The sequence below is a fragment of the Crocodylus porosus genome, unplaced genomic scaffold (genome assembly GCF_001723895.1).
Source record: "Crocodylus porosus isolate Cpor-Errol unplaced genomic scaffold, CroPor_comp1, whole genome shotgun sequence".
Taxonomy (NCBI): Eukaryota; Metazoa; Chordata; order Crocodylia; family Crocodylidae; genus Crocodylus; species Crocodylus porosus.
Window position 1 is genome coordinate 87,335,526 of NW_017728918.1, and position 18,930 is coordinate 87,354,455.

At 41.5% G+C, this 18,930-nt stretch overlaps 1 protein-coding gene across 6 annotated transcripts in view; it reads left to right on the top strand.

The window, feature by feature from the left end:
- Positions 1–18,930, top strand: part of ARMC2 (armadillo repeat containing 2) — a 165,676-nt gene that overhangs the window by 11,609 nt on the left and 135,137 nt on the right. For all 6 annotated transcript variants that reach the window (XR_002101659.1, XM_019537869.1, XM_019537868.1 and 3 more), the window contains exons 2-5: positions 2,159–2,409; positions 3,231–3,303; positions 6,578–6,728; positions 9,965–10,169. Coding sequence is in view for 5 of the 6 variants with exons in the window: in XM_019537869.1 (XP_019393414.1) it covers positions 2,192–2,409; positions 3,231–3,303; positions 6,578–6,728; positions 9,965–10,169 (647 nt within the window). In the remaining variant the exon portion in view is untranslated. The remainder of the gene's footprint in view (positions 1–2,158; positions 2,410–3,230; positions 3,304–6,577; positions 6,729–9,964; positions 10,170–18,930) is intronic.

The following is an 18,930-nucleotide window of genomic DNA, read 5'->3' on the forward strand; positions in this document are numbered from 1 at the left end:
GTTTAGAGCATCAAGAAACACAACTGACATCATCTTCACAGCTTGCCAGCTGAAGGAGAAACTTTGGGAACAACATAAGCCTCTCTATATGGCCTTCTTTGGCCTTACAAAAGCTTTTGAATCTGTCTGCCGAGAAGTGTTGTGGAGAATCCTTCTGAAGTATGGATGCCCACTGAAATTTGTCACCATTCTCTGCCTGTTCCATGACAGTATGTGAGTGGTGGTTCCCAGTAATGGATCTATCACAGATCCCTTTGAGGTTAAAACTGGAGTTAAATACAGCTGCATCATCGCTCCCACACTTCTCAATATTCCTTGCCATGATGTTGCATCTGTCCATCAACAAGCTTCCAGCTGGGGTGGAGCTAAACTACCAAATGGATGGTAAGTTGTTTAACCTCAAGAGTGGTTTTGGTTTTGGCTTTGGCTTTGGTTTTGGCTCAAGACACAGCTAAGACAATCATTGAGCTTCAGTATGCTGATGATGTTGTAGTGTGTGCTGACTTGGAAGCAGACCGTCAGGCAATCATCAATGTCTTTACTGAGGCATACAAGATGGGACTAACGCTAAGGTCCTCCATCAACAAGTTGGTAATGAACAGTCTGTAGCTCTAGTAATCCAGATCCATGATGACACTCTGGAAAATGTTGAGTATTTCTTGTACCTTGGAAATCATCTGTTGCAGAAGGCTAACATTGACAAAGAAATCCAAATTGCCTCAAATGTGCAAGTGCAGCCTTTGGATGCCTGAAGAAACACAAGTTCACAGATTATGACATCAGGTCCCAAACCAAGCTCATGGTTTATCAAGTAGGTGTAATCCCCACCTTGCTGAACAGAGCCGAGGCATGGACAACGTACAGGAGACATCTAAAGTTATTGGAGAAGTACTATCAACACTGCATGCAGAAGTCCTTCAAATCCAGTGAGAAGTTAGCATCCTCCTGCAAGCAAACACTATGAGTATTGAGGCAACGATCACCTGGCATCAACTTTGTTGAGTCAGCCAACTCATCCGGATGTCTGACTTCAGACTCCGGAAGCAAGCTTTATTTTCCCAGCTCAGCTAAAGTGTACGCTTAAGAGGACAGCAGAGAAAGTGTTTCAGGGGCATCCTCATGGCCAACTTAAAAAAAATGCAATATCCATAACTCATGGGAGACTGTTGCTCAGGACTGCCCCAAATGGAGGAAGAGTCTGTTGCAGGGATCTTAGTACTTTGAAACCTCATGACAACAACAGGAGATGGAGAAGTGGGAACAGCAAAAAGTGTGTCACAGACCAAATAAAAATCCAGATCCACCAACCCTGCATGGAAACAGATGTCTGAGCTCAGTAGAGTCTGTCAATCCCAAATAGGGCTCATCAGCCATCTTCCGACCCATAGATAAGGCAGTCATGGAGGATATTTGTGGCATGATGAAGGGCATGGATGTCTATTTGCTTTTGCTCTGGGCCATTATAAAAATAGTTATGGCGACACAAAGGTGAAGTCTGTTTCTAGCCTAAGGATGCACAATCAGATCAAACTCTGGCAGTCTGAGTCGATAATTCATCATATAATGTGTTAATGTGTTTTCTTACAAAGATAAGATTTATTGTCTTTTCCTGTATATAGTTTCATTTCTAGTTGACAAGCAATACCTCTTCTAGCTTGTTAGAATGGAGTACTTGATAAAACTGATACCATATATTGTTAATTTTCTAAGTATGTGAAAGTCTCTCTCCGCATGTTCTTTGTCTTGTTCCTGCTTTATTGTAATAAACAGCTTTATTATTTATTGAATTGTCAGCTTCTGAATATTTATAATGTTGGGTGATAAGCCTTTGTTTGACATCAGAATGCTATTTTGTTTGGCCTTGAAAATACTGTAGTCCCTGATGATGTTTGTTTTTTTTTTTTTAAATTCCTTTCCACATGCTAAAAACACTATATACTTCAACTGTTTTTCCACTGACAATAGGAGAGTGAAGAATAATATCACTGAATCCCAGTGGTACAGATTGATTTCTCTGAGATATCTGAGACCTTCACCCTGGCTTCCAATGTTGTTTTTTAAAGCATTTAAAAAATAATTAAATATTCATGAATACCATAAACATTTTTGCTTAAAAAATGCTTTGTGGTTTGTTTTTCTTCTTGTTTTTCCGTTGCAGCGCACAGTGTCTGATCAGATACATTGTAGAAGAATGCAGTCCTCAAAGAATAAAAATGTAGATACGCCAGACCCATTTTATAGGCCTTCTGTGCCTAGGCAGAAGACCAGCGCTGAGATTATAAATGAAGCGAGAAATGCGTTAAGAACTTTAAGAACTCAAAGGCCACTTACACCTCGAGAGTATCAAAGGAAACTTTTTGGATCTGCATCTTCACAAACTCCTGATGATAGACCACCTTCTGCTTTTAGGTATAGAGGCTTTAAGGTTTGTTAATATAATATAGCAGCAAGAGGTTTGATTCTGTAATTATGTTTATGGTCCTTTTTTCCTGTGTTAGTTTCTGCTGTTAATTGCATCCTTTTCGGTGTTTTAAAAATGCTCCTTGACAATGTTAATCTGTGTGTCTGGGAAGTTCCTGTGGCTTGGAACTAATACTAGCAGTGGTCTGTACCAATTTTGTATGTACAGAATGGTGTAAGAAAATGTTCTGTGGGGTACATCTCCTCTTTTTTAATGAAAGAAAAGAAAAAGCTTTATTATGAAACTTTTTATTTTTGATTATTATGGAATGACCTGTTAGCTTCCTTTCTGGTCAGCTGGGGTTGTGGCCCAAAATAGTTCACAGAAAGCATGATCTTCCCACCCAGTGGCAGGCACTGGAGCTATTAGCCTCAAAGGTAGGAGCCATCTCTTACAGTCCCTTTCCCCAGCAGCACAGCGTGTTGCAGGAGTTACACTGTCATATCTTAGTTGCTACTTTATGCTACTTTGCAGCATCTGTAGAGATAATTCAGGCTGCATTATACCTTTGTGAGGAGAATTAATTTAATTACAGTATCTGTTTGCAGAATAAGCAAGAATGTGCCACACAGTCCTCTGATTTCCTCCCTCAGCCTTAATGAGCCATTTGGCCTGACATCCCAATTGAATCTGTAAGATGCAAAGAAAAAGAGAATAATGTAGATGTGGTACCCTTTCTTCACTGGCTTGGGGATGGAAGAGAATAGACCCACTGCAAGAAAACAAAACTGAGTCTGAGTTAATGTTCTGTTTCTGTTCTTTATCTCAGTCTCCATGCTTCCAGTTTTGAATCTAGTGAATCAAGACCAATTTCTGGTGCACGTCTCAGCCCTCTGGACCATGCAAGTACTTTTAAATAAAAAGAATGTTATATAATAGTGAACATATACCACCCACTGTATTGTTATAAAAGGACACTGTAAGAATAGGTTAAATCAATGCTTTGAGAGTTCACTATAAGAGGTGAAAATGTACAATTTGAGATTAATACAACTGGTTTATGAACTATTATTTTTTTCCCCCTAAAATGAAGAAGAAAACAGGTTTCACCTATATTAGAATGTAGCATTCTAACTCCAGGTACAACAAAATTGCTTTAGTGCTTGAAAAATGAGATGTTAAAATTTTGATGCTCTATTTTCATTTTTAAGATGACTGAAGGAGAGGCTGCAAATGGCACTGATCCTGAAAAAAAAAATTAGAAGTAGGTCATCTGCTTATAGTGCAGGGCCAGGCAATTCTTTCAGGTGAAGGGCCGCTTAAAGAGTTTTGGAGAACTGTTGAGGGCTGCAAGGGCGGTCCTGTCCCCTGGTCTTCATCTTGGGATCAGAAGTCCTGTGCCTAACCTCTGACCTTTGCCACTGGAAAGTCCTTCCCCTTGCCCTTGGAAGTACTCCTCTTGGGGGTTTGCCATCTTGGAACTGGAAAAAAACCAAATTTTATATTAAAAATCAAACATCCATAATGATACATTTTAATTTTATTTTAAAAAATATTTTTGTCCTAACTTGTTTATACTGTGTATATATAGAAGTGATTCCATGATAGCTCAAAATGAAGTCTTACTCTTGTATATTGTCGGGGGTATGGGTGAGTGGGTATGGGGTTTGTGTGTGGATGTGTGTTTGTGGGGTGTGGGGAAGGGTGTGGGGGTATTCATGTGGGTGGGTGGGTATGGGTTTGTGCGGGACTGTGGGGTGTGTGGAGGGGGGAGTGGCTGGGGGTGTATGTGTGATGTGAGCAGGGCTCCCCCAGAGGCATGCAGGTGTGAGTGTGGGGGAGGGTGTGGGTGGGGTGTGTGTTAGTGTGTAGAGGAGGGTGTGGTTGTAGGGTTTAAGGGGGAAGGTTTGAGGATATGAGGGGTGTGCATGGGAGCCCTGGCAGGCGCCCCCCTGAGCGTGTCAACCCCTGCCCCGCAACAGCTCAGAGCCTGCATGCCCTATGGTGCTTCCTCTGCCACCACCAACAGCGCGCAGTCCCAGCACAGCCTGCACCTGCTCCACACCTCCCAGCCGTGGTGCCTCAGGCAGGTGGGACCAAGGGACCCACCATGGGCTGGATGCAGCCTGCTGGCCATATTTGGCCCACCCCTGTTTTAGTGCATAGTAGTAGCAGCTCATTTAAATGTGACATTTAAAAATTAAAGATACTTGGAAGAAATGTTTTTATTGTTTTCTTCTCTTGTAAAACATCTGGATTATTTTCATTTTATAGTTTTGTAAAAGTTGTGGGTATTTAACATGTATTAAAGTGTCCAAGGTACACTACACAGGTTACAATAAAAGCTCTTTTCAGTAATGCATGAAATTTCACACTGATTCATAATATTTAGAGCCCATACAATTTAGAGAAATTCTAAAAGAAGTGTCCATTTCCAGTAAAGTTTGCACTACTGCAATTTTTATAAAATATTGTTTTGATATATATTTATATAAATTAAATATTTTGATTATACTTTAAAGACTTGCGTAGTTTTTACATATTTAAAATAGATGTTTATGTCATCTTCACACAGTAATTGCAATCATTATATTGTCATGGTTTATTTAGATACTTTTGTAGTCCATTTGTAGTGCAGGATGTTTCCCAAGTGTGTGTAGATTTAAAAAAAAAAACAGTCAAAGTCTTTATTTCTTAATTTGTGAAATCAGTACCATGATTAGTTTGCATGATAGTTTTCCTTAATTCTGTCTACACAAAGTTAAATAAATATGTTTTGCTTTTAAGTAGTGAGGTTCATAGCTGTGAGCATCTCTTGCGAGAGTGGATTCCATCATTTAAATCTAGTTCCTTTGCATAAACTGGACTTGCTAAACTTGTCCTAAATTTCTCATTCTTAGGAGCTAAACTCTACTGCTTAAAGAGTTTGTTATTCTAATGGGATGTAATAGTTGTGGGAGGTCATGATTATTAAGGGGATGGCAATGATCCCTTGGGCGCCTAGAATCAGTCAGCTGGGGAGCTTTGAAGATCAAAATAGAGACTTCAAACTGGATTCCGTATTCTAAGGAGAGTCAGTACAAAGAACAGTTTTTAGGGCAATGATTTCATGAATAACTGTTTTACTGAGCACATGAACTAAGTTTTTTACCAGATGGAGCTTTTTCAGGGTCTCCAGTTGCATCTGAGATGAGAGAAGTTTTAAAAAATAAAACCTAGAAGTGGTGGATATGTAGATTTGTGCACCTCAGTAGTACTCACTGGGTGCATCTACATTTGCGCTTTACTGCAAAGTAGACGCGCTTTACTGCAAAGTAGACTAATTGGCAGTACAGTAAAGGGTTACTGTTTACATGTGCACTGTTATTAAGGTGCAAGAAATTACCTCTGCCTTAAAATAGTACTGTCTCTGACAGTAATTAGCTGTGATGAAACATGTAAATGCTGACTGTGGGCATAAATTGCGCCTGGTCAGCCCAGTCAGCTAGGGACTCCTGCCTGCTGCCTAGGCCCACAGCTCTGCAGATTCATGCCCCAGCCAGCCCCTCCACCACCCAACACCTCCACTTGGAGCCTGAGGCAGACCCCCTTGCCCCTAGCCCTGGCATAAACTACTCTGCCCTGGCTCAAATTGCTGCTGTCCCAGGTACACATGTAGATGCTGTGCCTGGGAGCAGTTTACTCCAGCTCAGACTGCTCTGGAGTTTATTCCTGAGACGCAGTGGGTGCATCTACACATGCAATTAATGTGAAGCAATAGTCACAACATTTTTGTGATGGAACACACTCTATGTAGATGACCTCTTAATCCAAAAGAAAATAAATGCTGTTTAGTCCTATATAAAATGCTATATGAAGGCTAGTTTATGATTAATTATTTTGACACTGTTCCTTCCCCCTTCCTTAGAAAGGTTTAGCCATTACTTCCTACATGTCTGTTCTACACAACTGTCTATGAATGCTGATACAAATCGTAAAACGTGGGATTGAAATAGTTGTATTTTCTTTTCTTTTCTTTAAGATAAAATGACATGGCTGCTTTTAAGACTTATCTGAGTTAGTCATAAGTTGGAGGAAAAGAAGCAATAATATATATGGAAAGTTTTATTTTTCTAATTTTAGGTTTTATGGATTTGAGAATTTGTAAAACTAATATTTTATCTTACTTTGTAACAGAAGCCGAAGCTGTTTTCGTCACCCACAAAAGATCAGCATTCTTCCACTCCCTTTCCAAAACCACCTGTGGACCCCCTGGAGGTTAGAAAAGTCAGCAGTGCCCGGGCACGCTTGTTTAGAACAACTTCTTGGGGAAGCCTTCCTGTTGAGAGTAAGAACATTTCTGCATAACTATTTATAAACAAATAATTGCTAAACAGTTGCTTAAAAGTATACAAGGCTTATTTTAACTTAATTCTCAAAATCTAAGTGTAGATGGTCTTTTCAAGTAAAACTTTCAAAAGTGTTTTAAGCATCGTGAATACCTAAATCATTTTTGAAAGAGTTTAAAAGCTTAAGTCCATATTGACTCTCATTTTTGAAAATAGGATGTGTATTGACTCATTTAGACACTTTAAAAATTTTCTCCTAGATTCTTATATGCCCAAGTCTTCTGAATATACCTGTAAAAGGGATCTATCACTAAATGCAGAAATACTAAATATGAAGACATCTTGTAACGAGGCTTTCATTTGGCATTTCTGGTGTAACAGGCAGTACTTGTGTACATCTGCATTATATGTTATGAGATTTAATTAGTTTAGGTTCATTTAAAAACTACTGAACATGGTAAGATTAATTTATTTGGGGAAGAAAATTGTTGGCTGCATCATTATGCTGAAAAGTAGTTCAGTAAAGACAGGTGGGGGAGCGGGCAATGGGATCAGACAAGAAGCAGGGGTAGGGCTGGACTTGGGGCTCTGCCCCCCCTGCGTGACACCAGGGACCATGGGATGGGAGAGTGGCCCCCAGCTTCTGCGTCCCTGCTGTTATGGCGACTCCGTGCCCACCACAGAGGCTGGGGCAGGCCACATGGGGGCACAAGGAGCCAGATGAGGTGGGGGTGGCCATGGAGCCAGAGGCAGAGCAGGCATTGGGTGGTGCCTTTCCCCCTCTTCCCCCCAGCATCTTGATGGATAATTGGCTAGTAAGAGTATTAAAAGTGCGGAACAACTTTTTCAACTTTTATTCAGAAGTTTGTGAGCATTCCAATAAATATGGACGTAAATCATGCCTGTATCCACAACTGAAGCCAACCCTAGCAGCCTGCAGGGCCTGGGGTAAATCAGCCCATGTGGGGCCCCACCTCAATCCTGTGTGCCTTGGATGTGAAGAAGTTGCTGCTGCCATTGGTCGGGCCCGGGGCAGTTTCTTCCCCCCCCACCTGCCACCAGGGATGGCCCTGCCCACAGTCATGATGTTGTCTTTTTGAATTACTGAGAACTTAATGTTGTTATTTTATAGGCAAAATATGTTTTTTTCAGTATTGTTGAAACATTTATATTTGCTTTAGCATAGCTTCCTTTTGAAGACCTCAGGGAGGCAGTTAGTAGGGCTGTGCAAGGCTTCAGACAGAGCTTCGGATCCAGACAAGCTTTGGACACTTCGGGGTCCAAAGCAGCACATCCAGATCAAAGCGCTGGCCTCATTAGGCTTCCCAAAGCGCTTTGGAGCTGCCTCGGAGCCGCCTCAGACATCCGGCCATAGGGTATAATGGGGTAACAATAAAATATCTATAACTTTGTTATTTTTTGTCCAATTTGTATGAGATTTTTGAGGGGTGGTAGATGCTGCAGCGAGGATTAAGCCTGCCAAGTTTCAAGAAGATCGGTGGAGGGGTTTGGGGGGAACAGCACCCCAAATTGTTGAAAGCAAAGTTCATGTCACGTTGAGGCGTTACAACATAGTGGGGTGAAAACTCCAGGGGTGGTAGGTCTTAGTGAGGCCACAAAGCCTGCCAAGTTTCAAAAAGATTGGTGCAGGGGTTTGTGGGGAACTGCCCCTCAAGCTGCAAACAAGCAAAACTCGTGCCATGGATGCTTGTGGGACTGACTGCGTCTGGCTTGGGGCATGGAGGAGAGACTCTACTGTAGGCCTGGCTGCTAAGCTACTGTGTTACTAGTTACCAATCAATCAATCATGATTTATTCGAGGACCAGGGATTCAGGGACGGGCTCAATACACAGAACCTAGCTACTATATAAGGAGCATCAATTAGCACCTACAAAACCAGGCTAAGGAAAGGAAAGAATCAATACCTTAACACACACAGCGTCACCCATGGCACGAGCTTTGCTTGCCTGCAGCTTGGGGTGCAGTTCCCCCCAAACCCCTGCACCGATCTTCTTGAAACCTGGCAGGCTGTGTGGCCTCAGCAAGAGCTACCAGCCCTGCAGTTTTGACCCTCCTGTGGTGTAACACGCAGCCGTGACATGAGTTTGGCTTTTAGGTATTTGGGGTACAGTTCCACCTGAACGCCTGCACCAAACTTCTTGAAACTTGGTAGGTTTCATGCTCTCACCAGAGGCTACAATCCCTGCAAGTTTCATCCAAGTCGAACGAAAAACAACAAGGTTATAGATATTTCATTGATTCCCCATTATACCCTATGGCCAGATCTCTGAGATGGCTCCGAAGCTTTGGAGCCACTTCAGCTTGATTGAGACGGAAACCCGGTCTGGAGCTCTGGATCGGATTGGATCGCAGCCATCTGAAGCGGCTGGATTGGATCGCTGCTGACTAGTGCAGGCCTAGTAGTTAGCTACGAAGAAGGCTAATTCTATCCTGTCTTTTGAGGACCTGCTAACCTTGAAAGAGTACCTGTGAACATATAGATATACAAAAAAACTAGAACTCTTGGTTCCAAAATGATACCTTTTATTAGACCAAGTGGAAAATGGCAAGAAAATTGGCCTTTTCTGCAAGCTTTCAAGATCAAAGTCCCTTCATCAGGCTCTGGGAAAAGTGTAGATGGTACAAGATGGTAAAAAGTCCCCATAGGTAGGAAATAAACTTCATTTTTACACAGGAAGCTGAAAATGGAAGTCTGTCCCTCTGGGTCCATGATAGAGCCTTTGTGAGCAGAAAAGGACAATTTTCTTGCCATTTTTCAGTTGGTCTAATAAAAGGTATTATTTTGGAACACGGAGTTCTAGTTTTTTGTATGTCTTTTTGTCTAGGACCGATACAGCTACCAAGTACATCCCGGTGAACATATATTCACTTATTGCTCAAGTTCCTTTTTGTAGCTAACTTCTGGCTAGTAATTTCACCCCTACATGTTTTAGTTTTAAAAGGAAAGAAAAGTTGCAAAGTAGCTGAAAATCCAACATACTTAAAATGTATTAGATAGCTTTAAAACGATCTTTAATGCCAAGGAGAACTTTATGCATTTAGGTGCTTAGATAAAGATTTTTCTTTTTTAAATTGATGTCGACTAACCTTAATGATTAGTAAAACATGAAATAAAATTCCCATGGTTCACTTTAAAGACCTCTTGCTGTGTTGACTTCTTATAAATGTTCTTATGAGAACACTTCTGCAAAATATTATTTCTGACTGTTGCAGATAAGGAAAGGCTGAATTCTGAAGACCCAGCTATGACAGATGGTCTTTCAAAGAGAAGTAATGAAAATTGTTTAGCAGAATTGAGTACACGCTCTCATATTAAGGATGATGGTATTCTGCTAATGTATAAAGAATGTAATATGTCAGAGAAGCAAGATTTCTTAAAAGGATCAGCAGCAGAACCTCCATTGCAGCTAAGTGGGAGGTTAGTATATATTATTTTCTCTTTCCAGTCACTTTCCAGTTTTAGTTGTGCATAGCCTATCCTATGTCAACACTTTTAGAAAAGATGTGGTTTAAAAATGTATTTATTTTAGTGTTTAATTTCAATAATAGTCTTGTACATAGATGGCATATTCAATGGGAATCTTTCTTCCTAACCTTAGAAGGCCTATTCCTCTTGAAAAGAAAATTGAGGTTGATTCAAAGGATGTAAGGATTAATTTACTTGGCGAGAAAGGATTAATTTTCTGTTTTCATTTGTTCACTAACATTTCAAGGGTATAAATCTGCTAATAGATGATACATTAAGTTTAAATCACTATGTATTCATTTTGATAGCTCATAACCTCAAGTAGTCTCAAGTAGCTATACTTCTTTTGCTCATCCTCTCAGATGAGTGGAACAAAACTTGAAGGCAAAATGGCAAAAAAAACCAACAACCCAGAAAACACTGCATGTATACCTCTATTTATGCACTGTTTTGATTCTATTTAGACAATAAATTCTAAGTATGTTCCTTGGGTTTCTTTCCTGTTATTTCTATACACTTTGAGTCGGGGTATGAAAGAACTTACATTTTAACTTCTTTAAAAGGAAAAGGGGAGCTCCAGCCTGGGAGGTCTTGGATCAGCTCTTACAATGTAACTGTTACATTTTTGTTATCCATAGGGATGCAATTTAGCTCACTTGGGTTCCTTACTTTGACCCTGAATGAAGCAGGTTTAAAGTCATAGATACATTCTCATGATCCTGTAGCAATATAAGTAATAGTTACATTGTAGAATCATAGAAGTAGGGTTGGAAGGGACCTTGTAGATCTTCCAGTCTGATCCCCTGCCTGGGCAGGAGAAAAAACTGGGCTCAAATGATCCCAGCTAGGTAGGCATCAAGCCTCCTCTTAAAGACCCCCAGAGTAGGAGCCAGCACCACTTCCCTTGGAAGTTGGTTCCGGATCCTAGCCGCCCTAACTGTGCAATAGTTCTTACGGATGTCTAATCTAAACCTACTCTCCAACAACTTGTGGCCGTTATTCCTTGTTATGCCCGGGGGTGCTAGGGGAAACAAGGTCTCTCCCAAATTCTTCTGGTCCCCCCTAGTGAGTTTATAGATGGTCACCAGGTCTCCCCTCAGCTTTCTCTTCTGAAGGCTGAACAGGTTCAGGTCCCACAGTCTCTTATTGTAGGGTCTGCCCTGTTGTCCCCGGATCATGCGGGTGGCCCTCCTCTGGACCCTCTCAATGTTGTCCACATCCCTCCTGAAGTGGGGTGCATAGAACTGGACACAGTACTCCAGCTGTGGCCTGACCAGTGTTGCATAGAGAGGGAGGATCACCTCCTTGGACCCGCTCGAGATGCATCTGTGGTAGCAGGTTGTATTGATATCTTTTGATTTGGTACAATTGTTCAGTCTGTCTCTATACCCTTAATATCTCCAGTGATTGAATCAATTTCTACTCTATCTAAATGGTGGCATCCTTTCTACAGGGGGCTGTTGTGTGACACATTTCTTTATTTGAAGTCTGAGTGTTTACAGACAGAGATATTTACCAATGGTGTATTCTTAGTTTGTCTCAACTGTTAGCTGCCTTTTCTGTATTTTGCTGCCAGTAGATGTGGTTTAACAGGATGATATCATTACTTTGTGCATGTCATTTTGTTTGGCCCTTAGGTGACGCACTGGTGGGTCTTGCAATCTCTACAACAGTTGACTTCTAATAATTTTACTATTGCCACTTTTATCCAAAGGGACTTCTCAAAAAAATGAATATAATGTACAATGGCCACTATTTACTTTCAGTTATATACATATTGAATATAAACACATTTCATAAGTTTTGATAAGGAATTTGCTACTTAAGTATCTTGGGTATGTGATAGCAGTGGTTGTTAAATTATTTCTTTCATGGTGACCACTGTAGATGTATCCTAAAGTGACTGTTGATCTACTAATCAAGTATTACAGCTTCACATTACAAGATCTTTATAAATGAACTCACAGCAGTCCTTATTAAAATGCTTCATTACTGTTTCTGTAAGTTGATCCTGTAATTCTAAACTTTAATATTACTGCTAGTTTGTTGAACATTATATGCTTACAAGAACTCTGTCTCCCAGCCAGAATTTGGAAGAGGAATCAAAGCAAAAGATAGAATCCAAATAGTGGAGGTTTGCAGGGAGGGGATGAAATGAGATACCAAATACTGATAATAGAAATAAAATAAGCGTGGACCCCAGGAAGAGAGGAGTGGGCAGATGAAGATAAAGGAACAAAGAGAATGCTTTTAATCCAGATACTTTTTTTTTAACTTAATTGCAGTGTCCCAAATCCTAAAGGACTTTTGCAGTAGCTAAATATAAAAAGAATATCAATTTATATATTTTGTTTTGTTAAAGTTCTGATAAGAGGCAATTTTGCATGGCAGTGGAACTTGGAAATTAGCTATGGTTCCCAAATCAATCCTAGCTGTGGAAAGTTTGTCATCTTAATAATTGGACTATAACAAACCTCATGTTGAGTAGAAATTATAAAACTTGCAAGCATGCTCAAAAATGTAATTTCTAGTTCCTTGTATAGAGCAGTTAGTTATCTTGTGCAAAGTTAGTTACTTACCTTTTATAAAAATCGATTGATCTTTACAGTTCTTTTAAATCTGGATGGCATTTTTTTACCATAGTCATTGAACTGTCTAGTAATTTGAATCACAGAATAGTCTGTTATTGTCCCCTAGGAATAATTAATCAGACAGTGACCAAATGCTATATTGAATTATTATTAGGTAAAAAGTTTTAAGCAGAAAACTAGATTGCCTGTTGAGATCTTTTGTTTATGTTGGCGTGTAATCCTTTCAAGTATAGGTTTTTATTTCCATTATATAAATGTGTTTTCAGTTTAAGTACAAGTTTCTTGTTTTTCATCTATTCAAGTACCTTATGGTGGTTTCTCACCCCTTCATCCCTTACAGTATTCTTTCATTCCTAATTAGAACTGGCTGAAAGTAATATTTTTGACAAAACGAAAATTTTCTTTTCTTTTATTGAAATTTGGTTTTGGTTTGAATTGAACTGAAAACAACACATTTTTGAAATTTCCAATGAAGTGGAAGTTTTTGGAGCCTTGGAGCTGCTCAGTGTTAGTTTCGCTTCTTAATAGCAATGAAATTGAAAGGAACATCAGATTCACTGAGCAGCTACAGGGATCTCTCCAGTTCAAATGAAACATTTTTGGCCTTAGCACATTAACATTTTTTTATTAAACTTATTTAATCAGAAAATTCCTGCCAATTCTGTTCATGAGGTCTTCTGGGATTTTAATGTGTCCCATTCCTGGATCCTTCAGCAATTTGGATTATAAAGGTGATGCAGGCTGTCTATCCTGTCACTGATGAAGAATTGTCACATTACACACATGCTTTTGTATGTCTTTTTTAATCAAGAGCTTTGAGGTTACACCTTCATTTGAATGTCCTTCTTTATATCCCATAATGTGGGTAGTCTTATATAAAAAAAACACCCAAAAAGCAAACCCACAAAATATTAATATGATTTTAGGCTCTTTTGATTACTTTAATTGAGAACTTTGATTATTTTTATCAGTCAACATGTACAAATAGGTATGATAATAGTTGATATAAATATAGAAACATTCTTCATCGTAACAAATCAATAATGGTCCCTAGCTTTCCTACCAATAGCAACAAAATTATTATGTGTATTACTGTGGTACCAGTTCCTGTATATACATGGAACAAAAAGACAGGCTATGCCTCAATCATAAAAACTACATAAAATTTATTATCTCCCCTTCCCCATCTCCTGCATAAATGGGGAATGGCAATGGATCTAGATGTTGCATTACATTTGCAACTGTTAAGCATGAGATTAGGTCAAAATTGTCTCCTTATTTGAACCCGTGTCCTCTTCAGTACTATTCATAAACAAGGGGATGCAGTCTCCCCCTATATTGACAGTTCTTTCTTTGGATTGAAAGGTATTACATTGTTCATCTGCTTCACAAAGGACAGGGAATGCATAATTGGTTTATTCTATGCTATATTTCTCTGACCCTAATCCAGTTAGGAACCTATTCTATAACGTAATCCCTGTATCTAGGATGCTTAGCTCTACATACATTGGTATCCTTTCTTCATGGTTCCATTCCCATATACATAATGGCAATAGATGTACTAGGATCTATGGAATCCCTATGTAGGAGATCCTCAGAGCGTTGTGTACATGAAGCTTTTGGAGACAGATATTCTACTTAAAAACACCTAGTTTTAAAGCCTTCAAGAGGAATAACCCTGTTGAGGACAAGTTTGGACATAGGATAATGTAATCCTCCCCCCCAAGTACCTCTACACCCACTCCTACAGTTTTACCAGAGATAAAATAGCTTCCATTACTCCGTACCGTAAATACCCTTTAGATGGTGCAGAAGGGAAGATCTAATATTTGCACTCTTGTCTTTCATTATCCCTGTAATTTGCCAGGACCATAAGACCTGGCACCTCTGAGCACTATACACTAAGTATTTCCTAGGAACATAGGAACAAAGGGCTAGAAGGGTCCTTTGACCCATTGAGCTCAATCCCCTGCGTTTGCAGAAAACAGTTTATCCAAAGAATTCTAGAAATAGTTTCCTCCAACATCTTACGTAAGCACAACCACAAAGCACATTATTGAAAATGAAACCAAACCTACCAAAAGTGCCCTGCAGGCTACTACAGGTAAAAAGGAGAGACAAGTACACCACAGATGCTCTGTCACTGTAGTGGCAGAGGTAATTGTTTAATAAAAGCTCACAGGTTCCTGTGATTACCCTTCCTTAATCTGTTGACTGAGTCAGACACAGACCTAGTTAGGATGATAGCAAAGGGCTGATTTGTGGAAGTCTTTAAACATAAGAAAATATATATAAATTGTTGAACCAAGAACTATCTGATACCATCCCAGGGAGACAAAGTATGGACTGAGGAACATCTTGCTTCATGAAATCAGGATGGATAGATACCAGAACCTGCAATATAGTAACTGATGAAGTCTACACTGGAATGTAACAAACCAAGTAATTACTTATCTGGGAGGACTGGAAGTTGTCTGAAGGAATTAAGCAGTCCAAAACTAAGTAATATATTCTGTGTGTGTGTGTGTGTGTGTAAGTACCTTGCCAAATTAATTTAATCAGCAGGATTGTGGTACAGATTGTAATTGGTGCTTGAAGGGGGCCATTGTAACCCATAATAAGATAAAAATGTGTAATGGCTGTATTTAAATTACTGTAAATTTTAAAACTAATTCAAAATCTTACTAGTCCAATACATTAGTGAATACCTAGGACCACACCTAGGTCTCTGCTCTTGCCATGCAACAGTGACAGCAGCAGCAGCAGCCCTGGCTCCAGCTCTGACCCAGGACAGGGACCAGAGATGCTTCTGCTGCCACAACCACTTCTGCTAGGCTGGGCAAGGCCCAGAGCCAGTATGTGCTCAGTGTTCTGTGCCTGAAGCTAGAGCTGCAACAAAAAGTAAGTGGGGGTGGCAGAAGGGTGGCACAGGATCAGGCAGTAGTGGGATGACAGGTGTGGGGGGGCAGTTGTCAGGGGATTCGGGCGCTAGTGGGTATCAGGTGGGAAAAGGAGCAAGTGGTGAGAGGGACAGGTGCTGTGGTGCTGGCACCTGTGGGGGCAAGGTATGGTGGGGTTAGGCCAGGGGTGGGCAATTATTTTGGCCAGAGGGGCACTTACCCAGTTTTGGCAGGCTGTCGAGTGCCGCATGGGTAGCCCCACCCCTTGACAGGTGCCCTGCCTCTTGGTCACCATCTTGGAACCAGTGTCCCAGTCTTGGGACCAATGTCCTAGGGCCAGCACCAGTGGGGCCCAAAGCGGGGCACAGGCTGGCAAGGAGCCAGGCTGGGCTGCACCAGTAGGGACAGTGGGGAGCTGACCCAGCTCCATAGAACCCCTGGCAGCTGGGACCCTGCGCTTCTGCAACCCTGCTCTGGGCTCTGCCAGCACTGGCCCTGGGGCACCAGTGCAGGCCCCATGCTCCCAGTGGCTCCTCGCCCACTCACACCCAGTGCCCCCCAACCCCACGGTACAGGCAGGGGGCAGTGCACAGCCCTGACTCCCTGCTTGCCGACAGGGAAGGAGCTGGTGCCTAGTGCAGGGAAAAGTGGCCCCTTGCCCACCCCATGGCTGGCACTCCCTGCTGTAGATGCATGTGGCCTATGTGGGACTGTCTAGAGCAGGCACAGGCAGTCCCAGGTGGGCTGTGAGTGGCTGCAGCATGGGGCACTGGCCACACAGTGAAGGAGGGGCTGCCCTTCCCGATGCTCAGCACCAGCTTGTAACCCGGCCCCGGTACCAGCCCTTCTCCCCCCCCTCCCTTACCTGAAGTTCTGGTGCGGGGCAGCCACGTGCTCCCAGGCCAGAAGCCCTGGCTGGGGCTTCGGGCTGGCGGGGGGGCAGGCCTGGTGGGCCCCGCTGTTGTTGGAGTCTGCCCCGTGGGCTGGATAGAATGGCCTCACAGGCTGGATTTGGCCTGTGGGCCGTATTTTGCCCACCCCTGCGTTAGGCACTACAAGCGGGCCGGGCAGGAAAAGGCACAAGTGGCAAGGGAGTTAGGTACTGGGGGGTGCAGGCACTGGGGTTAAGGCAGGCAGCAGGGGAGCATGTGGTGGGGAGGACAGGCAGCAAGGGGTAGGGTTCAGGCCCCTTGACTTCCACATTGCCTGCCTGCCTGCCTCCCTCTGCTGCTGCTTGGCACCCTGCAGTGATAGAAGGAACACATTTAAGATGACCCTCCAATAATTAAATTTTGTATGTGGAAAATTATAATGTAAATAAATTTTCCATGTTGAGAATCTAATTATTTGGGGGGTCACCTTCAAATTTGAAGTCCTCTTGGCTTTGAGTAAATATGATGCATCACTCAAAGAATTTCTGAGATTTTTTTTATTGGTCCAAACCTTTATTGATACACAGTGGCCATGTCTACACATGTCTTTAGCACCTGCAGTTACAAGATGGGGGGCTTTTTCCCCATGCCAGTTGCAGGGAAAAGGCCTAACCTTGTATTTGAGTAAATACAGTACATTACCTTCATTATCTGATAATAAATAAACTGTATTTCATTTATTTGTGTGAATAGTTCTACTCTTTCTGAGGGCTGTTTTTAACCTGTCTTGTAAAAACCCTCACACTTTATTTGGTATGTCCTACTTCTCTTCCTCTGGATTATTGTACTATCCTCCTCTCCCTCCTTCAAAGACTTAGGCTGCAAAATAGGCTTTCTGGGGTCTTCGAAATTATGCTACTATAGATGTAAGTCTTGGAAGGCAAAAGCATTTGAGGCTTAGAAGCTCCAGGAACCATTACCTTCAGCTACTCTCTCTAAACCTGCACGGCTTTGCGGTATTTTGTGTCCATAAATAGGAGGACTTGAGGTTTCTGTACAAACATCCAAGGTGTCAAGTGCAGTCTTCAGAACTCACTATTCACTTCCATGTTAAGATTGTTACAGTTTGGTATGTTTTAAGATCACAACCTGGTTCTAGTCTCCCTAGTATAGATTTGAGGCAGAGCTGTGTCACATGGGTGTGTCTGTATGTATAGATTGATGTGCAGACCTTGAGTTGGGCATCTACTTTTAGCCATTTCATAACTGAAAAACAAGTCTTTTGCCCAGTATGTGACCCCCCTCCTTTGCTCACTCAATTTTTTTTCAATTAGGCATTTTGTTTTACCTTAGCATATCTATCTAAGCAGGGAGATGCTAGTAAAAATCAGTGTTTTTATTCCAAGAGCTGCCAATTCTGTCTTATATCCACTTACTTTCTTGTATTGCTTCAGGAGTTCAGCTTAACCCATGTCTCTCCTTTCATGCTGCAATAAGCAGAGATAAAGGATTGAAGATTGATAAAGGTGAATGACAAGAGTCGTCCTGATGCACCTTCACTGGCCAGGCATGCCCTGTTCCAGAATCTCAGTATGACTTAGATTATAGGAAAGTAGAGTTGGAAGGGACTTCATGAGGTTGCCTAGTTCAGTCTTCTGTTCAAGGCAGGATCATCCCTGACTAAACCAGCCCAGTCAAGTGTCTATCTAACTTACTCCTGAAAATTTTCAGGGATGGAGATTCCCTAACTTTAACTAGCCTGTTCCAATACTCAACCACCCTCTTAGTCAGAAAGTTCTTCTTAATCCCCAACCTAAATTACTTCCAATGTAGTTTGAAGCCGTTGCTTCCAGCCATCTCTCCAACAGCCCCAGAGAAAAGTATATCTCCATCCTCTTTTTAATTGTCCTTCAGGCATTTGAATATTGTTATCAAATTCCCCCTAAGTCTTCTCTTCTCCAGAGAAAATGGTCCTAGTTCTTTCAGCTTTTCCTCAAATCATATTTCCCAGACCTTTAACCATTTTTGTCACTCTCTGCTCATCTCTTTTCAAACTGTCCACATCTTCCTTGAAGTGTGGGACCTAAAACTGCACTCAGTACTCCAGAAGAGGCTTTGTTATCAGTGCCAGATAGAATGGAAGAACCATTTTCCTTAATTTGCAAGAGAATACTGCAAATACCATGTAATACAACCTAGTATGCTGCTGTGGAGTAGGGGGGAGAGGAGGTTTGCAACAAGAGCACACTGTTGACACATTCAGTGTATGATCTGCTGTAACCTCTAAGCCCTTCTATGCAGCACCGCAGCCGAGATGATCATTGCATGCTTTTCTGCATGTAATTATTTT